A 23,490-nucleotide genomic window follows, 5' to 3' on the forward strand; every position below is an offset into this window, starting at 1 on the left:
AGTCCCGAAATTTTAATATTTGGCGCTGGTAGACCAGAACGGCTGAAATGTATTGCTTGGCCCTTCAGCGGCATCTGACGGTAAGCGGCCATACTACGTTGATATCGATGTCGTATTGTAATTGCCTCCTGTCGTCTCTCAGCCGGAGAAACAATGCACAGCCCGACATTTGTCTCAGTGAGAGTCGCCAAAACCACTAACACCAACAAACAAGGTGGGATGGCTTATTTGTGGGGTCATTAGGATAGTGTGCCAGAAGAGTATTGTTAGGGCACCTCGGTTCAGAGAGACCTTTAAAAGGTCAAACCGCGCAGCTGGGTCGGTGTCAAGCCTGATCGACAGCCGGACCGCTCCCTGTTGCTGCTGCAAACATCCATGGTTGTTAGCTGGGGAGTCGCGTAGTGTTTGCTTTTGGTGCCCTGCGAAATTCCGTTACGCTGCCTTCCGTTGCCTTGTCGTCAGGTGAAAGTGTTTGTGAGGGTGGTACCCCTGACTTTGCCATTCCTTGCTTCTTAAAATAGCGACGTTTAAGTTGAAGCATGAGTGGCTTGGCTAGCTTCTGGCAGGGATGCATCCAGAAGCTCGACAGAGGGAAGATAATGGAGACAAGAGCCCATTCACATGCGATCGTGTGTTCTCCATCAAGCACAAAATAGCAGATGGTGGATGTTCTAGTGGCGATCTTCAGTCATTCTGACTGATGACCTTTTTTTTTATCGCATCCCGCACAAGGCGCAATAATCAGTTTGGAGGGCAACCTGTATCAGTCTTGACTTCGGGAATGGCTGTTGAAAAAGACGAAGGATCCTCTCATGTCTGTTTTCCTTGTTTTCTTGCGCATTTCGCTCCTTCCACTCTGCAACGGCGGATGTAACGGGAGTGGCGCATTTGACTTCACGATGTGGGATCGATGCGGCCTCTTCGTTTTTGTGAGTGGAGTTGTTGACTCGTTTGACTCAGTTGACTCGTTCTGTGTGGGAAGAGTAACAGTCGATTAGAGGTCGATGGAGATGATTATCTTCAACCAAGGTTGATTCCAAGGCAAGGTTGTAATATGCAATGCAATGTAACCAAGTCAGGGGCTTGCTTATCGACTGCTTCAAGGAAGTGCTCAATGCATTGGAAGAACGAATGCAAGTTGCTGAGAACAGCAAACAAAGATCCACACAATGTGCCAACCTCCTCTTCATTCAGAAAACCATCTTGTCTCTTTTGCAATACCTCTGCCGTCTTAACGTATAGACAATTTCCTCTGCGTTGTGACTTGTACCTTGAGCTTTTGAGCAGCTCAAGTCCAGCCTCTCAAAGTACACAGCCACAACACAAAGGAAAATGTTTGATGGTCAAACAACACCACAGATAATGACGACTAGTATGTGGTGTCAACTGCAAGATTGTTATTCCATGCCTAAATTTCTGAGGTTCCGTGTTACTTCCTGGTCAAGAAAGATTCCAAGACTGGAAGGATCTTGAGACTGGCAGCATACCTATAAACTTCAACAGCACCGGGTAAATAGATCTACCGCGTCTCCACACCGTTGGTCCCTGATTCCGAATCTGGCAGGCGGGACAGCGGTCACGCGTGGCAGAACGCCAAAAAGTCAAGTAAATTCATGGATTAGAGATCCAGATTGCGACAAGCTCTGAGGTCGTCAAAATGGGCAAACGGGACTTCAACAGCGGAGATGGCGCTGCCGCTTTTCGCAAGCGCCAGAAAGTAATACACGAGGCGCCCACAAGCGAAGAAGTTACTTCAAGCGATCAATTGCGCAATCTCCTGTCTTTTGACCAGGATTTGCGCAACGCCAGGCATGGTAAGTGACGATGTTGTTGACAGCACCTTCACGGATTTGATCTGATGCGTACTCCTCTAGGCCTTCAATCTTTCAAGAATCTCCTCGATCAAATAGTTCACGAAGAGGGCGACCGAAGAGCAAACCTCGACATTCTACATCAATACCTTGAAGCCGTCAAGCCGAGAGACACATCCGAAGATGCAGTCTTTCTCAACGATATCATGGAAATGTGGTCCTTCGCCGTGCAGGTCAACAACGACGGTGTCATGTCGTCCGTTGCCGTGGTCCTGGCTTTGCTACTCCAGGTCCTCTCAGGCTCACTACAGCTTGTCAAGCATGGCCTCGGTATCTGCCAGACCCTTCTACAAGAGCGACAACTGAAGTCATTGGCGAAGAATCTGTCAGTAGAAAAGAGCAAGGGTTTTATCATCTCGCCTACTCTCCGTCTCCTTCGAGAAGCTACATGCCTAGACGGAGGCGCCTATGCAAAGCGAATCTTCCGCGCCCGAAATTTCACATTGACATTGCTTGGACGAAATCTTGAAATTGGACATATCGGAGATACGCAGGAAGATGTGCGCAAAGCTTCCGTCAGGACAAATGCTGTCCGTTTTTTCTTGAGCCTTCTCAAGTTTTTGGGTTCAGATGGACGGAAAGAACTTGTATCTCAGAAGGAACTTTTGTCCCATGTGACTTTTATGATCAAAAGCGACCCTGCGTACCTCGTTGTGGATATTCTCGACTCTTTGAAGCTATATGTTCTCAAGGATGACAAGATTCCTAGAGAAGTTAAGTTCCGATGCTTCAACACCAAGTCGTTGGTACGCTTCTTGGCTCTATACACATACTCCAGCGATGGCGAGGATGTCGATGAGAAGTCAACGGTGAGCTATAAGGCCCATCAACTCCTCATCTACATCTGTACGACGCCTACCGCTGGTATACTGTATCCTTCCACTGGTCTATACCCCAAAGAGTCTGAAGACGACCCAACGCCAAGCGGGCGGACGAAGGCTGGCACACAGGGTGCGCTCTTCGCCGACAAATACAAGCAAGACATTCCTGTGTATAACTTTGTCCTTGCCGAATTCGGTCAAAAGTTGCGCCCTTGGTCCAGTTTGAAACACAGCGAGCTTTTGGTAGCAATTTTCACGGCTGCCCCTGAGCTGACTGCAAAATACTTCCTAAGCAACCGATCTTTCACGTTCGAACCAAAGTTATCCATGACATGGATCGGATATGCCGCGTTTCTCTTCAACACCATGCAACTTCCTCTCCCTCCTCGCTTCGGAGACCGATCGCGATCTGCCAAGGCTCCTCCTCCTACGTCCATCCTTCTCGACAACGTCATCCCTCTCCCAATCAATCAAAAAGTCCTGATCCGATGTCTTTCCTCCAAGTCCAACCTCACCTCTTTCTTCGCTACCCGCATTCTGATTGTGGCAGTCGAGAAGTTGGCTGAAGCTCTCAAGATGCATGAAGAGGTTTCCAAGGGCAATGATCCTGTCTGGGCAGAAGCTAGCCGCCGTTTAATCGATGCGTTTTGCCAACGTATTCCGGACATGAAAGAAATCGTCCGGTCTTATAAGGGAACACCAGCTGAGAACATTCTCCATAAGACCATGGCCAGTCGTTTGCTGCGCCTTTACTATGAAGTCATTCCACAAGTTGCCCTTGCTGCCAACTTTGATGTTTCACCTTTCTTCACAGAAGTTCTCAAGTCGCTCAACAATGAAAGCGAGCAGCATGAGGACGAGTCACTGAGAGTCATGGAGCTCGAGAACTTGGTATCAATTGCCAGCTATTCCCCTGGTATGCGATGGTTCTCAAGGATAGACAACCTCATCGATGGAGCAGGATCGTCGCCATACACTGCCCTCCTGCGGCTGCTTTGTGATAAGAAGCGAGATCTTCCTTTCCAGCAGCTGAAAAAGGTTCTAGGCGAGGTCGCAGTTGAGAACCAGATGGTAACCAAGGCGTCTCTGATGAACCCCCTATTTGAAGCTCTCCAGACAACACTGGCCGATGTCAAGGCGAAACCCATGGAGAAGGTTTGGTCATATGTCGACAACTGCATCAACCGATGTGCCTCGTCACCAATCAAGTATCTCGATTTGTTAGAAACCTATGCCCAGGAAGATGGTGTATCATCTGGTAATGAGACTGCTTTGGTTAACGTCACCATGGTCGAGCAGTTGTCATTTGCAATGGGCTCTGCCAGTAGCGATGAGCAAGCTGCGCTTGGCCAGTTCCTGTCTTGCTACTTCTCTACTTCATACAAGTTCAAGCCAGGAAAACAACTCACCAAAGCCCTATACAAGCGCATTTCAGAACAATTTTCTCCAAGCAAGGTCAAGATGAAGAAGCTCAAAGAGGAAAAGTCCGATGATGCAGATGTTGATGAAGATATGCCTGATGCCGAGACGGTTGATGTGAATGGTTTAAAGGATGGCTCGGCTATTGATTCTTCGAAGCTCGAGGCTATGTTCCATGTACCACTGCCCGAAGACGAGGATACTACAGCTTTGACAAAATGGGCTGGCAAAAACGCAGAAGACCTCGTTGAAGATGGCTGGGCAGCAGCTTTAATTCGTCTTCTCTCGTCTCCCCATACCAACATCCGCAAGGAATCCCTCACCAGCATTCTCAAGATGGCTGCCAAGCTCAAGGAATCTTCGTACGAAGAGAAGGAACAAGTTTGGCTGCTCTTGTGCGAACTTGCTGAGTCCTCACGGGATCAAGTTGACAAGGGCCCGGTCCCCTCTGCCTTCACTGCCTTCGCCATCCACGCTCTGGATGTCCTGAAGAACCCGCTGCACCCACTCTACCCCAAAATCAACAGCTTCCTCACACGCAGCCCCGTCTGGTCTTCTGACAAGCTTCCCCTCGCCCACGACATTCTCCATGGTGAACCCTCAGAAGATGATAAGTATTACACCGAAATCACATGGCTTCTCACCTACCTGCTTGACAGCTTGCGCACGCCCTCCGACCTCAGCATCTTTCATCGTAAGCGCTGGTTCGAGAAGGTACTCGTTCTCGGTGCCAACCCTTATCTACGTGTCAATTTACGCACTCGTTTGCTACGTCTATTGTATCGCGCGACTTGCATCGAAGGCGGTAGCACCACGCTGACGACTCGCTTCGGCATCCTCAGCTGGCTGGATTCGCAACGGGCTGCTTTTGAGGGAGGTGAAGAGGCGGATGTAATGGTTGCACTTATTAGAAGAGTATGGGAGACATGTGACCAAGAAAAGGTCAAGGTCTGGAGTAAGGGAGGCGTTGAAAAGTTACTTGCCATGCATGATTTGTAAAGATGAGTGGGTTGGATATATAGTTAGACACATTTATATGATTGTTAATACCCAGCATTTTAAGACGACGAAGACTTCAGAGTATCAAAGAAGCAAAAATCTCCTGTTGGGCACGCAAATGCTCGCAATATGTTCAGTCGACTTCAAATATCACTTGAGTAATTCATGGAGTCAGTGTTAATGACTGAAACATCAAACTTGTTCAAATTTGTTCGTACATATGTACAGATCCCACCCATCTACCAAACAAAAACCAGAACGGACACCATAAAGACCACAAAATATATATGCCCGTGGACACAAAAGATACTCTCCTTCGCTAACTACCCCACGCATTAATATGGATAAGAGCAGCCTTTTCGTTCTGCCGTTAACAAAAATGTTGAGTTTTTAGTATTCCCATCCAAAGTTCGCCGTTGTAAAGTATAAAAGCATCTCCAAAATAGATATAAACAAGATTATCGCAAGGCTGTATGGGCATTATAACGACCGTCTCAATAGATACATGCTGAGTCTAAACAGTCTACAATTGGCCAGAAAGCAGGGCTTCAGTTGCTGAGAAACTATTAGCTTGAGGAGCGATGAATGAGTTAGAGTAAAGACTTACCAGAGTTGATGTAGGCCCTCTTCGCGTCTAGAGGAACATTGAAGCGCCTCTCCAGCTCCTGCTTGATGCCCTTCTTGGTGACAGTCATCAAGTCAGCTGTCTTGAGGATGTCGCGAATCTCAGCGAGGAGGGCGTCATCGCTGGGCATGCCGACCATCTCCTCGGGAGAGAAGAATTGTGAACCACCGAACTGGCTCGTACGGTTACCAGGCATCTCAGAATGGGCCAGAGACATGCGAGACATGTTCTGGTGACCAAAGCCAGCTGTTGAGCCAGGGCGACTGGGCTGGTAACCTCCACCGTACTCAGAAAAGGGTCCTTGAGCCTTGGTGGCATAACTGTAACCAGAGATCTCTGATCGCACATCGTCACGAGCAGTCTGGGTCTGGGTCTCCCAGAGCTCGGCTTGGTACTCCTCCCACTTCTTGCGAGGGATCGAGTTGGGATCAAACTTGCCCTCGTCTGAAACAACGATTTTCTTACCGGCTTCACCAGCAATAACACGAGTGTTACCCCAGTTGAAGTCATCCATGTGCCAGAAGGAGTACAGGGGCAGACCGAAAGAGAAGACAGGAATGGCAGCAATGTACATGATCATCCAACCAACCATCTCCCACTTGCGTCGGAGGATGAAGATGATAGCCTGCAGACCGTAGATGGCACCGAGCAACAAGAAAGCTGTAATGGGCACAACTGACGGGTTGGTAGCGACCTGGTAAATCAGGTAGACAATATACATGACAATGACAGGCTGGACGATAGTGCTCAGAAGATCAATGAAGACGACGAAACGCATACTGAAACAGCAGAAACCGCAAAGCTGGGCCAAGGGAATAAGCTCAGCCAAGTTGTGCACGGTAGAGTTGATCCAACGACGTCGCTGAGACAGGAAGACAGACCAAGAGTCAGGGGCAATAGTCCAGGCCTGTGCGCTGAAGAGGTACTTCGTCTTGTACTTGGAGTGATACTTGAGGAGCAAGGTTGTGAGGTATCGATCCTCACCGAGATGGAGCAGGTTTTTCATGTGTAGAGTATCGACACGAATCGTGGAGTAGTCTTCAACGATCTCCTTGCTGACGAACAAAGGCTTGCCAGTCTCCGCAGCGCGAATTCGGTACATTGAGAAACAACCAGGCAAACAAGTGACTGAGCCGAACAAACTCTCGAAGGCCTTGGACAAGTTGTGTGAAATCCAGTACTCGTAGACCTGAATCATAGTGATGAAAGAGCCCTTGGCGTTGGTGAGAGCGGTTTCACCACAGCAAGCAATCAGGCGAGTATCATCGATGAAAGCTGAAATCATTCGAGTAGCTGAGTCCGGAGCGACGACAGTATCGGCATCAATTTGGAAGAGATATTCGTAGAAGGTTGGGTTGACACCAATAATGTTGCGGATCTGGTGATACATCTCAAGCTCCATGGGACTCATGGCAAGGTTGTAGTGGACGCGGTTGAGGAAACGCATGAGAACCATCTGGGAGTCTCGCTTACCACGGTTACCGGGACGAGAGACCTCAGAAGGCTTGCCGACCTTGACAATGACCATGAAAGGGACGATGTGACCTTGGACTTCGTAAAGACCCGAGTAGATCTTACCCATGTTGTGCTGCTTCATACCCTCACCAAGAGACTCAAAGCTGAGAGGCTCGGGATCGACAGTCTCAGAGACACCAAGAATATCCAACACGATGCGAGGCGTAGGCCTGTCGTTACCCTGACCGATAATCATACCGTCACAGACAACGACGAGAAGCTTACGTTTATCATCATACTTCATGCGAGAAAGCGAGTCGATAGCACGACGCAAAGAGTCTTCGTCTTCAGTGTAAGCGGGAATCATACACATGACGAACTTGTCGAGGTTCTCGGGCACGTTCTTGCCACCGAATTGGAGCGCAGCGAGGAACTTGAAGACCAGGATAGATGCGAGCATGACTGAAATAGCCAAGATAAAGTATGTAGCGAACTGACAGCGGGTGGAGTTTCGAGTATCCGAGTCACCGATGTAGAAGAGGTTGTTCAGACAGGTCTCCATGCGTTGTTTCTTGACAGGGCTAAGCTTGATGTTATCCCAGTACTTGGAAACATCTTGGCCCTTTGCACTTCGGAATAGCTGGACAACGCTGTCTTCCATGAAGTCTGTGGCACCTGGGATGTTGGGAGTAGGCTTGCCAGCCTTGGCCTTCAGACGGAGACCACCCTGGAGGTACTTGGTCATGTCGTAAACCTTTCCGTGGATAGTGACAACGTTCCAAGAGCTATCTCGGGCCAGCTTCTTGACATATTTGGGGCTGTAACCCATTCGTCCCTTGAGGTAAACATGCTTGAAGGTGTACAACTGCTCGAAGTACCAATCGGGTCGGCTGTCGTTGGTGAAATAACGGAAATCGTGGTAGACAGAGTTGACATCAATATCTCTGGAGGCAAGAAGCTGGGGCTGACCAGTGATGTTGGTGTTTCGGTTGTCGAGAGTGACCTCAGGGGGGATCTGGCCATCTTTACCCTGGCACAGAGCAGACACTTGGATAGGGAAAAGAGCGCTGATATCCTTGCCGGCGTAGTTCAAAAGAGTATCCTCACTAACAAGGTTGCTGCCAGGATAATGGTTGGGAATGAAGGCATTGAGGTCAACAACAAAACCACGGATTGCAACGTAGGCGCCCTTGCTGCCCTTGTCACCGTTGTAGGAGGAGAGTTCGTTAGAGCTGTAGACAAACTGCTTGGGGCAAATAAGCATAGGGAATCCAACCATGAAGAAGGCGGCGACAGCGCACATCAACCAAATGAGCATATTGATCGCCACCTTTTCTCTCCAGGCCATTCGGACATCCTTTCGAGGCATACGTCCGATCAGTCTGATGGCAAAATCAGGGATGAACCAGGTAAGGAAGAAGACGAGGGCCACCCAACGCTTACGGCTAGGCTTATCTCTGTACTCCTCAACCTCCTCAAGAGACTTCTCATTGCCTCGCTCAGCCATCTGCTCACGTGTGTCGAGGTTCTTGAACATGTCACCGCCGCCAAACGCAGAAACACCAGCCTCGGATCGAGTGTCATCAGTGAAGTAACCACCCTTGGCCTTCTCACCGTACATGAGAGGGGTGTTGCCACCGGAAACTAGATGCTCCTTGGAGGCACCGAAAGCCATAGACTCAGCAGGTGTGAGACCATCACCAGCATCAGATGAAGGCAGGCCGCCGTAGCGACCAGAAACTGATACTGCCTCACCAAGCTGGGCAATCTCCATCCAGCAGCGTTCGCTAAGGAAGACACCAGTGGCACCGACTCTGACTTCATTCTGGGGCCACTGCTTCTCTTCAATGACCATCTCAGCACGCTCTCGTTCACTGCCAACCAGGATTGTCTCCGCATCAGTCATGCCCAGAAACTCGCCGAAAGGCAAGAACAAACTGAAGTCGGCAGATCGAAGACGCTGGCTAATTTCTGCAATACCGAAAGTTTGTACCTGCATACGAACGCACTTGCTGTCGAACTGGTTCGCAATTCGTCGATCGTTGGGCTTCAAGCAAAAGACGAAGTATGAGTTGGTACCAGGGTCAGTGACAGCTTTCTGGACATTGTCCAGCGAGGCAAGGAACTGGCCTGAAGCACCTTGCTCGAGAGTCATCTTGGCGTTCTTCTTAGACTCTCCAGCCTGGCTCTGCTGATCTAACTCCTCCATGGCCTCTTGCTGCTGGCGTTTATAGGCTGTGCTGGGACGACCAGTTCGGTGCGTCTTTCGAGACATGACACTAGGTGCTCGCATAGGCTTTGAGCTGACGGTAGCCTGCATAACAGTAGTGCGTTCGTTGGGGTGAGTGACAGTCTGGAGAGCGTCTTGGCCGAAAAGACGGGCAACAAAGTCGCTCTTGGTACCGTTGATCATGTTGAGGAGATCACCAGAGATGATCTCGCCGTTCTCCTCGATGAGACCCTTGACGGGGTAATCCACCTCACCAGCAAAGTGCTTGACGGTGAAGACGGCAGATGTGTTCTCAGTCATGAAGTTGCTTCCAGGAAGCTTAGCTTGGGCAGAGCCGACCTCGATAGCAGCGTTCTTGCCATCGAAACGTCTTCGGAGAGCCTCAAGGAATTGCATATCCGTTCGGTTTCGTCGAGTTTGGTCATCGAGAATGCTAAGAAGACCGTTACCGGGCTTCAAGATGCCTCGAACAGCGTCCGAGTTATCGAAATAGCTGGTCGCAGCAACGCTGACTTCCTCAGACTCCAGCATATCAGCCTTGCGGTCGAAGAAGTTCTGGAGAGTGAGGTTGTAAATGCACTCGGTAGCAGCATTGTTGAGAAGTTGGTCAAGTGCAGAGCCAGTGGGACTTTGCTGGCAGAAACCGGGGAAATCGACGATCGAGACAGTGTTGGCAATGGACTCCTCGGGAGCGCAAAGTCGCTGGTTGATGGTCTCAAGAATCCAAGCAACAAGAAGGGAGTAGAGGGTTCGGGCAAGCTCTCCAGCGTGAGCACGGGCACCGTTAGGATCGAGCATGACTGTAACACGTTCTCGATGAATCATCTTGGTCTTGTAGCCCAGAGTGGTCTGGAGGTCAGCAGCGCTCACACCGAGGAAAGCAGCGATGATGCTGAGAACATCCTTGTTCTTGACTGCGGTAATGGTTGTACCACCCTCGTGAGAGAAACCACCACTATCATCGCCAGTCACGCTGGTCTGGCTGGTAGTCTCAAACTCAAGTTGGCCGATGTGAAGGATACTGGCGAGAATTTGACAAATTTCGGCAATCTCAGCGCGAGGAAACTCGAGCTTTCGCAGAGCATTCTTGAAGACTTGGAAACCCTCTGCATCGTTGATTCCAACCTTGAGCTGAGTGGGATGGCCAAGATACTTCCATCGCTTTTGAGTGGTTCCAGTAGCAGAACCGCCGTCCAAACCGAGATGAGACTTTTCAGCCTCACTTGTTCCGGCAAGAAGATAGTAAAGAACGTGGAAGTTACGCTCTCCTGTGGGAACATCGGCGATACGGCTGCGCTCCAGACGATGATCCAAGAGCTTACCACCAATCAGAACAGGGTTTGTTGTGGCTGAAGTATCGTACTGCAACTCGTAGAAGAGACCGGACTTGGAAGCAGTGGGTGTTGTGGCCGTCTTGGTAGTTGTGAGACTATCAAAGACGTATGCAGCAAGAGAGAGTTTTGTGGACAGAGGGGTCGATGATTTGTTGAGAAGAGCAGTCAGGAGGTGGGCTCGAATGGTAGACTTTCCAGCGCCAGATTCACCCCTGAACAGGTATATTAGCAACCTTTGAATTCAACTCTCGGACTGTTAGCATGTATACACTTACAAAAACACAACGGCTTGGTTCTCGGATCTGTGTCCTAATCGCAGAAAGGCTCTATCAGCGATTTCTTCGGCGCCAGCCATGGCGCTCCCCTCCTTGCCACCATCGGGACCCTTTGAGGAGTTGGTATAGGTGTTGAGAGAGATGAGGGCGTGGGAAGATAGTCGAGCGGTAGGATGAGAGACATGGAAGCGACTGGCGAGATGAGCAGTGAGATGCGTATCGGATTGGAGATGTGCTGGCAGTGAGGGCAAGGAGGGTTGAGTGTGAGGGCCTCCTGCGCCGCCGAGCTGTGGTAGGCTCATGGCCATGATGGACAGGCAGCCAGCGAGTGGCTCTCGAAGGTTATAACGACTCGGTAAATTTATGTTTCAGCAACGAGGCTGTTGTTGTTGTTGCGAATTGGGTTATTAAGGAGTTGATGTCGTCGTCGTTGGTTTCGATCGTATTATCGTTTAGGCTGGTTGTTCAACAGTCAAACAGGCACTCAGAGCGAGGGTTTAGAATGCTAGTAGACAAAACGAGCGTCGAAAGAAAAAAACAATAATAAAGATTAAAAAAGGGAAGAGCCAGGCTCCGGAAACAGAAGCCTTCACCAGAACGATTGGACTTGGACTGGTAGTGGTAACTCTACTTGCCAAGGTAAAGGAAAGGTATTAACACCAACAAAAACAACCTGGGCTCGGCTGGGAAAAGGGATTGTTTTCTTGGGACTGGACTGGCCACATGCAAGTCTCCTCTCCTCGTACACGACAGGGAGAGAGTACTCTACACTCTACACGGTAAAAAGGTGGGATTGTCAGTACGGTAGACCACTAACACCACTAATGCAGCTCGGGCATAGCGCGAGCCCCCCTTTGGCCTTGAACAATTTCTATGTTTGGATTCTGTCGCACGGCCACGGCATAAAAATGGACGCCATACGAGGTTTTTCCCTGCCCATAGCCACACGGCACTCCCGGAAAGCTCCAACATCTTCCCCCTGGATCTATCTCTCTCTTTTTTTGGCCTCTCTCTGTTTTGGCCTCTCTCTGTTTTCGCCTCGTCTCGTCTGGCTCTTGGCAATATTTGGTGAGAGTGAGTCTCTGAAGCGTCATTAGTAATTATTATACGTAGCAGATGATGATAGCCCTGTGAGCGACATGATATGATGACCTCAACCATTAATTAGATAAGAACATTCGCTCTGAGTGATGTAAACATCAGTCTTGTTCAATCATTTGAAGCAATTCGGTATTTCAGCTGAAGTCTGTGATGAGTGGGCATTTCTTTTGCATTAAAAACCACTCAGGAGTGCATTCAAGTACCTATTAAAGTTCGCGCAGTTCCTCATACATGGGAATTAACGGTTTCTGACAACTAATTGAATTTTACAATCATGATGAGATCGAATGCCACAATTTTAATAAAAGACCCGGTGGTGGCTCTGTCCATCTCATCTAGCTTATTACACGCCACAAACGGTCAGCTATGACAATTATAACTGAGACCATGTCTTGTAATAAGCATTCCTCTCAGCTTCTTCTTGAAATCCGTCCCGTCTGTCAGCGGAGGACCAAAGTCCAACTGTTTTGATGACTGCATCATCCATCAGGAGACGGTCATGGCCCCATAGCTCATCATGGCTGGTGCGAACTCTCTCTGGTAGTAGACCCCTAAAAAAGAAACCCTTGCTAACTCTGGCCCAGTAACCAACCAGTTGTTCCTCAAATGGCATCCCCTAATGCTAGACTAACCTGCACAGACAGGGACGACGCGGCGGGTCATACAAAAGGCTTGTTTACTTTTATGCTCCATTTATGTCCCGTACTGTGTGAATACCAATTCATGGCCTCTGGAGTTCAGTCTTGCGTTGCAAGGGCTTGAGACATGTTTCTGCTTCAACTTGGGCTTCCTTGATATTGAGAGCCAGATGACCACTTGACTGGTGCTCCAGTCATTGAAGACATTCGCGGCCCCAGTTCCGTCTCATCATGGTGGCAACTTTATAGGAGACTTCCAAGACAACTTGAAGGGATCGAGACATGTGCAGAAGACTGGTCAAGACAGCATGTGGCCAGTATCCTTCAAAATCGTCATTTCAGAGCGATCTACCCTATGCCATAGACAAGGAAGTAGAGAATGCAATTCCAGTGACTATGAACGCTATTTAACAATCTCTCTTGTGGTATTCTCAGGGGTGTGAAAACTCCACCAGCAACATTTCAGGCTTGCCTTGCCTTGTGTCAACTGAACCAGGGAGTGTGGTACTCTACTGGGGTCAACACGGCTCCAGTGATCGATCCTACCCATCGGCCTTCTGGAATGTGTGAACGATGATGCTAGCCCGCAAGAATTCCCTGTAATTTTTATTTTAGGAGCGGGAGTTGATTAATGACCGTCATGTGGAGGAGGCACAATCATCATCAAGGAGGGCAGCCCTTCTCTGTTCGTCATGACTATAAGATCACGAGGCTTCAAATATTATTTGTTGTTCTCGTTTACGCGACATCCATGCCAGAGTTCGTTCAATTTTGCGAAGCGTGAGTGGGTGGGAAACGCACGCTGTCAAAATATCTGAGACATCCTGACTGGCTGATCTGCGAGATGATATGAGGCGGAGGAAAAGCAAATGGATTGAGACTCCAGTGCTGACTTCGGCCTAGACCTTAGCCTGTCCCAGCTGCGGATCACTTTGCTGTCATTGAGCGTTACCGTTAGAACTAACGAGAACCACTGCGCAACTCCCGTTGAAGCCTACATTACTGCTGACTATAGGTACCTACTTCATGGATTGCGGCGTTTACCATACGCACCATGAGCGCCCGGCTGGTCGCGGGCGTGTCAGACGTTAGCAAAACGTTACAAATTTGTCTTGTGGTAACCGCGGGTCGAGCTGGAGAGAACAGCCTGGAAAGCAACAGTTACATGTAGATCTGTGATAGTCTTAGTCTCCAGGTCTCCTGAAATTAGGACCACAACCAGATAAGATCTTCGGATAATACGATCTCTCGATCCGGTTGACGTCTGTCTTGATCAGACCATGCTGGTGGTGAGAGTGTAACCACACACGAGGAGAAAATATGGGTTGTGTAGCGCCCCCGTAGGGATGTTATTCAGACCGTCATGGATGTACAAGCACATCATGACAGTTCAGAGAGACACTGCTGATGTCGAGCTTCACATGCACAAACGAAGGATCACAACACAGCCTCTGTGCCTCTTATAGATCACGAAGACACACTCAACATCCATCATACGAAGTTTTGCCTGTTGTGCATCGCGAGACTCAGGACGCGTTGTCAATGCAGGTGAATGAATATGCACTTTGTCCTAATCCTCGTATTTGAGCCGGCCCACACACCTAAACTCCAATCCAGGCCCAATCCTTACTAAACACAAGATTTCCTGCCCTGCCCTCGGGTCGGGCCCCTTACCCCGACAGGCGATGGTACGTCCGGTTGTTCCAAGTTTAGATATGGCATGGACAGATCCATTTGCCAGTGACAGACTGTACAGTATTGTACAGTGTCGCGTGTAGGAAGAATATGATAGAAGCAGTTTGATGGTTTGATGTCGTTGTTGTTGTTGTTTGTCGTGTGGGCTCTAGTGGCCGGTATCTCATGTTTGGTGTCCATTTCACCAGCAGCTGAAAAGAATATTGCCTCTCATCCAGTGAATTCACCCCTTTGAAGTACATAACGCGCCTGATGCGCCACGTCCCGAATGCTACCAATATCGAGATGGGACGTTGGACTTGAACTTCTGCATCTAAAAGCCCCTATAGTCCTCCGTACACAGTGCATCAAATCAGCCGTATCCATTTTCGGAGTCGCCCTTTTTTGCTGGGGCACGCTACTAAGGCACTAGAGTACAGTACCTACAGGTCCGTCCTCTAGTCGCTACTCGGCTTGCTACCTCTTCCTCGCCAGCCCAGCACAAGACCCAGTCATTTCTTCAACTCTTGGAGAGCCTTCTTTCGAGAGCGTTGTGTCTTGTCATTTTCCCTTGCTTTCGCTTTCGCTACAGCTTCAACTGACCGGCCTCACTCGCTTTGGCTGTGTCTCTTTTACATCAATCGCTACATTAATAATTTCAACCTTGACCAACCTCGCATACTCACAGCCGCCCAGGCCGTGATACTTCATTCGATCAACCGAAAAGGAGGGCGGCGTTGCCCAGCGACCGAAACCTTCATCTCATCATTCGACCGAGTCACTCCAAGCCTTTAAGCCGCATTCAATTGCTTGCAGCCGACTGCTGATCTATTCATTCGCTCATACATCTAATTGTTACCCGTCTGCCACTTCTTCTGTCGTTCCTCGGACGTAATACCCTTTCCACAGTCTACTTTGTTGCACTTAGACTCGGCCGTTGAACCCAATCCCGTGTACATCATCCACATCGCAACGTGCAATAACCTGTGATCGTCCCCGTCGAGGGCATCACCGTCATTGACCATGGCCAGCCGAATGTCCATGTATTCGATGGCATCAGAGGCCTTGGGTGGTGGTCCTCAAGCCGCCCAGGTGTCCACCACAACTCTCCTGAACGCCATACACAACATCTACCTCTCTTCTCAGCCCTATCAACTCGATGCCAGCACCAGTCTAGTTGTCAACACTTGGCTTACAGCTGCTCAGGCTGGAGCTACTGTTGATGCTACTCTCGCTGCTCGAGCATGGGAGCATGCTAGACGTCGTGCTGAGGATGGCTGTGTGATCTTGGGGTAAGTTTCTTCAAAATGATTAGGTTCCGCCATTGCTAATAGTTGTACAGATCACTCCACCAGTCAACTCCTTCGTTGCTCGTGCCTTTCCTCAACACTTTTCCCTTCGCCATTCCTGCTTCCATCTACAAGTCGCTGGAAGCTGTACGACCGTTCCTCCGATGCGTTACTCCCTACAACGCTTCCGCTCCACGACAGATTGCTCTCGGTGTTACACTGACCCTGAGTTTGGGAGGAAATGTTACAGGCGCCTCTCTTGCTTTGTCCCAAGGTGGCATTGACACTGAGAACGGATTGCTCAACATCCCCGCCGAGGCTGGCTACCGTGCTTTTGATGTCTTTTACTACCTCCTCACATCAGCCTCGACACCCGCCGAGCGAGAATTCTTGGGCCTCAAGGCACCTTCAGCGTACGCCCTACTGGCTCGCTCTGGTACCTATGAGCCACCATCTTACCTGATCACCGCCGACGATGGTGCTGCTGCCGATGACTTCCGACAAGCCCTGAAGGAGATTGGCATCAAGGGTTCTGCCCACCGTAATTTCATTTCCACACTTGCCGGTCTCCTCAAGCTCGGCAACACTCTTGATTACGATGCCGACTCAGACGATTTCGAGGAGATTTGCGAGGATGTCAGTGGTCTTCTTGGTATGGAACCCGAGGTGCTCATGCAGCAGTTGAGCACTGAGGACCGACGAACACTCGTTGGTGGTTTGTACGAGGCTCTTGTCGACTGGGTGATTTCAAAGGCCAACAGCGCCATTGCTGCTCAGATGCTTCGCATTCGAGATGGCGACGAGTCCATCGATGGCCGTGGTGTTCGCACTCCTACCTCTAACGAGGACGGCGATACCGTCTCAATCACTGTTGTTGAAGTTCCCGAGCCTTCCATCGGCCGCGCTCTGGCTATGCGTACCATTTTCGATGACACCATTGGAATCAATGCGGAGATGATTGAGGATGGTGTCGAGGTTCACCCTGTTGGATCTTCTGTGGTTCGTGAGATGCAACAGGCCGTTTCTGATGTCGCACCTGACCTGGGTATCATGACTGGCCCTCAGGGAAGGGACCGTCAACATGATCTTGAGAAGCGGGAGGTCATTCTGGAGAAGGTTGCTTACGGATCCGAAGATGACAGCTTCGTCAAGAAGCTGTTGTTCCCTGTCGAGGGTGAAGGAATCAGCCTTGGTCGCGCGGGTCGTTTCGATCTGCCTGCACTTCTAAGCGCCAGCCGTACTTGGTTCCATCTCTCACTTCATCCTACTGATGACTCCCCCGCCAACTTGGCTACTCTTCCTGCCATCACCTCGGCGTGGTCAGCTGGTACAGTCTCCCGCCAGCTTCGCTCATGGAGACTTCCTGAGTGGGCCAACCGCCGCAACCGAAACCTTGATTACACAGCCGACTTCGACGTCGACGAATTTACTGGTCGATACGGCGCTCTTGGCTGTAAGGATGGCAAGGACGGCATCGAGACTTGGATGCTCGAGAGAGGATGGAGCAATGGCGAAGTCTTTATCGGCAAGGAGCGAATCTGGGTTCGCGAAGGTCCTTGGTGGGAGGCAGAGAGCATGCTTGATATCAAGCCCGCTCACAGTCTTCAGAGCATGGGCCAAAATCCTTTCACTTCAGGCTTTGACACAAGTTATTCAGCCAACCCTCCCAATGGCAGCGGTTTCTTCCCCCCTCCTGCTATGGACAACAGTTTGAATGGAAGCAATGACCAGCTGATGCACACTCGTAACTTCAGCCAAGGCAACATGAGCCAGGTTACCTTGAACCAGCATCAGAACCTCAACCCTCAATCAGCGCCCTCAATTGCCCCCTCAGCTATGCGCAACGTCCAGACCACCGGTGACTACGGTCTAGGTACCAAGGGTGACACATACAAGGGCCAAGTCTATTACAACGAGGACGGCGAGTTCACGGGAACGTTGGATGGCGATCTTGCCAAGAACAAGAAGATTGAGTCCAAACCTCTCACTTTCGGTCGTCGGGCCTGGATTGCCTTCGTTTGGGCACTGACTTTCTGGATTCCTTCACCTTTGCTCAAGTTGATTGGACGTATGCGACGACCCGATGTTCGCATGGCTTGGCGTGAAAAGTTCGTTCTCTTCTTCCTGATTATTCTCATCAACGGTATGGTCGTTTTCTGGATTATTGGTTTCGGAAAGCTGTTGTGCCCCAACGCCAACAAGGCATGGAATGTGAAGGAGGTAGCTGGTCACGCAGAGGACGAAAAGTCTTTCTGGGTAGCTATTCATGGAAAGGTCTACGATATCACCGATTTCTGGCAACAACAGCACAGTGATACCAACATCAAGGTCACCAAGCAAAACATGCTGCCTCTTTCAGGTATGGTCATGGATAACTACTTCATGCCTCCCCTGAACAGGGCATGCAGAGGTCTTGGTATCAAGGAGACCACACAGCTTACGTACAACGACACCATCACCAACCCCCTGGCTCAGCACATTTCTGGCTTCTATACCCGTGATCGTACCAGCGCTCTTCATGATCCCGACTGGTACTGGAAGAAGTTCCAGCCGAAGATCAAGGAATACTACCATGGCAATCTTGTTTGGAAGAAGAGCAAGGTCAAGAATGAGGCTGAGAACGAGCAGCACATGTGGGCTACCTATGGCAACGAGGTGTATGATCTCACCGATTACTTACATACTCTGGACGTCAACGACAACTTCGATTCGTACAAGTTCCTTAACGAGGATATGGTAGACTTGTGGAAGAACAGCCCTGGAACCAACATCAAGAAGGATCTCGACCTACTCATCGCCAACGCAAAGAATGAGACTGTCAGTGCCAACCTTAAGAACAGTTGGGAGTGCATTCAAAACATTGCGTACAAGGGTATCCTAGATTTCCGTGATTCGGCAAGATGTCAGGTCAACAACTACCTTCTTCTGGCTTTCGCTATCATTATTTGTATCGTCACCGCCGTCAAGTTCCTTGCTGCCCTTCAATTCGGGTCCAAGCGACGTCCTTCACCTCAGGATAAGTTTGTCATCTGCCAAGTCCCTGTCTACACCGAGGGTGAAGATTCTCTTCGAAAGGCTCTCGATTCATTGACTGCCCTCCAGTACGACAACAAGCGCAAGCTCATCTGCGTCATCTGCGATGGTGTTGTCGTTGGTCAAGGTAACGATCGTCCCACGCCAAAGATTGTTCTCGACATTCTTGGTGTTGACCCCAAGGTTGATCCTCCTGCACTCCCATTCAAGTCTGTTGGCTCTAGCAGTGAGCAACTCAACTACGGCAAGGTTTACTCTGGTCTCTACGAGTTTGAGGGCAACGTTGTTCCCTACATCGTTGTCGTCAAGGTTGGAAAGGAGTCTGAGCAGTCCAAGGCTAAGCCTGGTAACCGTGGCAAGCGTGACTCTCAAATTCTGCTCATGAGCTTCCTCAACCGTGTCCACCACCGATCCCCCATGTCTCCCCTCGAGCTTGAAATGTTCCATCAGGTCAACAACATCATCGGTGTGGATCCTGAGCTTTATGAGTATCTTCTGATGGTCGATGCCGATACCTGTGTCGAGGAAGATTCGCTCAACCGTCTGGTTGCTGCTTGTGCTCACAACGCCAAGATTGCTGGTATTTGCGGTGAAACTGCCCTGGAGAATGATGAAAAGACTTGGTGGACCATGATCCAGGTTTACGAGTACTTCATCTCTCATCATCTTGCGAAGGCCTTCGAATCTCTCTTTGGCAGCGTTACATGTTTGCCTGGATGGTATGTTTAATAGCCCTCTCCTGTTATTCTCTATAACTAACCACCCTTTAGTTTCACCATGTACCGTCTCCGAAGTGTTGACAAGGGCAAGCCTCTCATCATTTCTGATGCTGTTATCAAGGACTACAGTGTTTGCGACGTCGACACCCTCCACAAGAAGAACCTTCTGTCCCTGGGTGAGGATCGTTATCTCACCACCCTGATGACCAAATACTTCCCTGAGATGTCCTATAAGTTCATTCCCGATGCCCAGTGTAAGACTGCTGCTCCCGAGTCATGGAGTGTTCTGTTGTCTCAACGTCGACGATGGATTAACTCGACCATCCACAACCTAGTTGAACTTATGCAACTGAAGGAGCTCTGTGGTTTCTGCTGTTTCAGTATGCGCTTTATTGTGTTTATTGATCTTTGCGGTACCATTATTCTCCCCTCAACCTGTGTCTACATTGGTTACCTTATCTACATTCTGGCTACCGGCTCTGGACCCATTCCATATATCTCACTTGCTATGATTGGTGCTGTTTATGGTCTTCAGGCTCTTATCTTCATACTCAAGAGACAGTGGCAGCACATTGGATGGATGATTATCTACATCCTTGCTTTCCCCATCTACTCCTTCATCCTTCCCCTCTACTCCTTCTGGAACCAGGACAACTTCTCGTGGGGTAACACCCGTATCGTCATTGGAGAGAAGGGCAGCAAGCAGGTCGTCGCTGTTGACGATGAAGGCTTCGACCCCCGCTCCATTCCTCTGCAGCGCTGGGACGACTACGCCCTTGCCAACAACCTGCCTGGACGTCGTGGTGGATACCAGGAGAAGACTGACTACTCCTACGGTGACAACTACGAGCTTGATGAGATCAAGTCTGTGTACTCTGCCGGTCCTCAGGGCTCTGTCTTGACTGGCATGCATGGCCGCAACACCTACATGCCTCCTCAGTCCCCCGCCTTCAACAACGGTCGCACATCAACCATGGGCTTCCAAGATTCTCCCATGCAGCACCGCCAGTCGATGATGTCTATGGGCACAGGTGTTCATGACATGCGCAGCCAGTCACCATACCAGGACTACCCTGGCCAACACCCCAGTGTAAGCAACCTCCGTGGTCAAGCCAATCTGTCACCCGCCACTGGCGGTGGACATAGCCGATCTGGCACCGCTCTGGGCTTCAGCAGTGGTGCTCGATCTCCCATGCCTGATGCCATGCGATCGCAGTCATCGTTCGACTTCCAGCATGGCCACGCTGGACCTAATGACATGGCTATCGTCGAGTCCATTCGCTCAGTCCTATGCGAGGTTGACCTCGACACTGTGACCAAGAAGCAAGTCCGCGCTCTAGTAGAACAGCGTCTTCAAACCGAGCTTGTTGGTGAGCGCCGAACGTTTATGGATCGACAGATCGACCACGAGCTGGAGAACATGTAATTTGAATCTGAAGGGAAATGACAGATTTGTACCTGTTTTTATACTCAAATCTTGGGTACATACCTTATACTGGGTTTATACAGTGTTGCAGCAATACTTTGTCTCCATCTTGGATAGAGTTGCTGGCGAAGTCAGAGCATGATGGAAAGATGGGTGTTCAAAAATGAGGAAGCGAGAATACCGGCAGGCGTTGGATATGATTTTTTATTACTGGGCAGATATAGGAGTCGTTCCTTGGAAAGCTTTTACTGGTTGATTGTGAAAAATGTTATTATTTCTTAATGAATGGCTGGCTGGGACCGTTAATGGTTCATATCTCATATTTTTAATCCTACCTACTGTCAAGTCTTTCAGCATACCCGCTTGTTTCGCTTGCACCTAATCATAAAATCAGATGTCAGTAACTTGACTCTGCCTGGTAAATCTTCTCCTTTCTAGCCCGAATTCCCTACATTCTAGATCGTCCACTCATCTGATCCTGTCGGTTAGTCTGGTGTTATCCTTGTTTTGCAATCATGCTCTTTTTCCGTCCACTTCGTCTCATCATTCAACCATGGCTTCGTATGTGACACAGATATCCAGTACCAAGTGTTATATGCCTCCACTACTTCTTACCCAGGTTTCCAACGCCCTTCAATCGTAGGTACACATCCGTTCCCCAACCATATAGACTCTGTACCGCGATACCACCACCAAAGTACTCGGCATACGCCCTGCTCAGAGGTAGTCCGTATCCCAGACCTGCAATGGAACTACCACCAGTGCTGGCAGTTGATATCGCACTGAGACCGTCGCCACCATTGCCATCTCCTGGGAAGTCATCCATGTCGTCGGAGAAAGTGGTGAATGAGTATGACCAGATATTCGGGCTGACCTCTGGTGGAATACCACCACCACGGTCGCGAATGCGAATCGTCACTCCCGGAGCATTCTCATCGAGAGGGACTATAGAATCGTTATTGGCAACATTTCGGTTGTCCTTCGAGGGCGAATCACTGTCTTTGGTCGATGAACTTGACCAAGATGTTGTTGAGGGTTCTTCAGTCAAGGCAGGCTCTGGCGCGATCGTGACGATTACAGGTTCGTTAGACTTGTTCTCAATTGTAGCACGGAAAGCATTTTTCAGCAGTTCAGTAACTATGTACTCAAGGTGCATAGGGACAAATGCGAATGTGGTGTCTGGCTCGCCGTGGATGTAGAGAAGTGGTCGGACACCATATCGAAGCTCACAGATATCAGCGACGAAGCCAGCACATGACTCTACTATTTGTGCAGGGCGGAGAGCTGTGTCAATGACTCCAATGTACGAGGGGTCATCAGGGCACGGCGTTGGACTAGCATTGGGGTCAAAGTGCGGCTGAGAACTAAAATGCAGTGCAATATGCTGCTCCGCAATGAGGCGTGTACCGATTCGAGCGCGGAGGTGCTGGTCGAGGAATTTTGTAACCTCTTCGGGAGATATATACCGCCGACATTCGAGAAAACCTTTTGCGAGAATGGGGATAGTGTCCGTATGTGTCGCGACGAGCTCGGCCAGAACATTGGTAAAACGTATCTCGTCTTCGAGAGTTGAGATGGGTCGTCCTTCACGTGTCGCGTGCCAGTATGGAAGGAGTATGGATAAAGAATGGAGATAGTTGTTGTATATACGTGAGATGTTCGGGTTCGCAACGACGATGTAAGGAAGGTTGCGAAGCGCTTGGATACGATGGGCGAGGCGCACGGGGAGAAGAGAAAGGGCGAAATTGGCAGATGAGAGGAGGGATTCGGAGGATAGAGGAGGGCGGCCGTGTCTATAGATTGTCAGATATTGTCAGTAGTTGAAGAGTGAGTCGGACAAACCTCACGAGGTCTGCGAGACACAGAGGATGTTGATGTTGTCGAGCCAGGGTCGCAATCTCATCATCCGTCACTTTTTGGGAGTGTAAACTCCGTCTCGTAACCAGCCGATTCCCTATGCTATCAAAATTCCAATGCGATTGTCTAGGGCCTCTCCATTGAGACAAGCATCGTTGTGAGGTGTAACAGGACCAAGACCGGAGAAGAGCAGAGGCGGCAGGTCCTCGCTGCCTTATTAATCTGGTGGAAGAAGCAATCATTGCAGCATTATGGCGTGTTTCTTGAGTCTTGTTTTCGCACTCCTCTTGGAGTTAATGTTGCTGATATGAGAAAGTATAGGGCTGATCTGTAGATGCTGAGCAGAGACCGGTAATTGTCCCCGAGGCGGATGACTCTTTACGGTCCGGGGAAGGTTGAAGTGGAGCTGAGAGCTGCCACTTGAAGCGCTTGCGGCCGGCTTATCGCTTATCACACGGCTCACAATTGCGGGGTGATGGTGCTTATCGGCCGGGTGGGCATACGTCACCGAGTCAATCCCCCGCCAAGCATCATATCGTAGAAGGATGGTATCTAGATTGTCAGAAGCCTTGGGTCCAATGTTGCCATGATGATGGCCACCATACTGCTACAGGAGGGCTCTACATTAAAATACCAGAGTTTGGGTGCTTCGAAAGACCACGGTCAATGCAAAGCACTTCTATAGAAGACAGTTTAATGATTATATTCCCTGACGCCGATGCAG

At 49.8% G+C, this 23,490-nt stretch overlaps 4 protein-coding genes across 4 annotated transcripts; 2 read left to right on the plus strand and 2 right to left on the minus strand.

Annotated features, from left to right (window-relative positions):
- Nucleotides 1-1,657: 1,657 nt before the first annotated feature.
- Nucleotides 1,658-5,110, plus strand: BKA55DRAFT_538768 (ribosome 60S biogenesis N-terminal-domain-containing protein; the record flags this gene model as incomplete). Its single annotated transcript, XM_046190061.1, has 2 exons — nt 1,658-1,814; nt 1,875-5,110. 2 exons carry the CDS (start codon nt 1,658-1,660, stop codon nt 5,108-5,110), a joined length of 3,393 nt encoding a protein of 1,130 aa, XP_046050163.1.
- Nucleotides 5,111-5,182: 72 nt separating this feature from the next.
- BKA55DRAFT_566492 (chitin synthase-domain-containing protein) lies at nt 5,183-11,775 on the minus strand. The gene is made up of 3 exons (XM_046192649.1): nt 11,030-11,775; nt 5,718-10,966; nt 5,183-5,665 (listed from the first exon to the last, which is right to left on the minus strand). Exons 1-3 carry the CDS (start codon nt 11,335-11,337, stop codon nt 5,634-5,636), a joined length of 5,589 nt encoding a protein of 1,862 aa, XP_046050164.1. The 5' UTR covers nt 11,338-11,775; the 3' UTR covers nt 5,183-5,633.
- Nucleotides 11,776-15,465: 3,690 nt separating this feature from the next.
- On the plus strand, nt 15,466-20,909 carry BKA55DRAFT_510130 (chitin synthase-domain-containing protein; the record flags this gene model as incomplete). The annotated part of the gene is made up of 3 exons (XM_046187569.1): nt 15,466-15,734; nt 15,785-19,483; nt 19,535-20,909. The coding sequence occupies 3 exons, from the start codon at nt 15,466-15,468 to the stop codon at nt 20,907-20,909; spliced, it is 5,343 nt and encodes a 1,780-aa protein (XP_046050165.1).
- A 307-nt stretch (nt 20,910-21,216) lies between these two features.
- Nucleotides 21,217-23,167, minus strand: BKA55DRAFT_613695 (branched-chain alpha-ketoacid dehydrogenase). Its single transcript, XM_046196686.1, has 2 exons — nt 22,752-23,167; nt 21,217-22,702 (listed from the first exon to the last, which is right to left on the minus strand). The coding sequence occupies exons 1-2, from the start codon at nt 23,006-23,008 to the stop codon at nt 21,514-21,516; spliced, it is 1,446 nt and encodes a 481-aa protein (XP_046050166.1). The 5' UTR covers nt 23,009-23,167; the 3' UTR covers nt 21,217-21,513.
- Between the last annotated feature and the right edge of the window lie 323 nt (nt 23,168-23,490).

This window comes from Fusarium redolens, assembly GCF_020744475.1.
Source record: "Fusarium redolens strain MPI-CAGE-AT-0023 chromosome Unknown BKA55scaffold_7, whole genome shotgun sequence".
Lineage (NCBI taxonomy): Eukaryota > Fungi > Ascomycota > Sordariomycetes > Hypocreales > Nectriaceae > Fusarium > Fusarium redolens.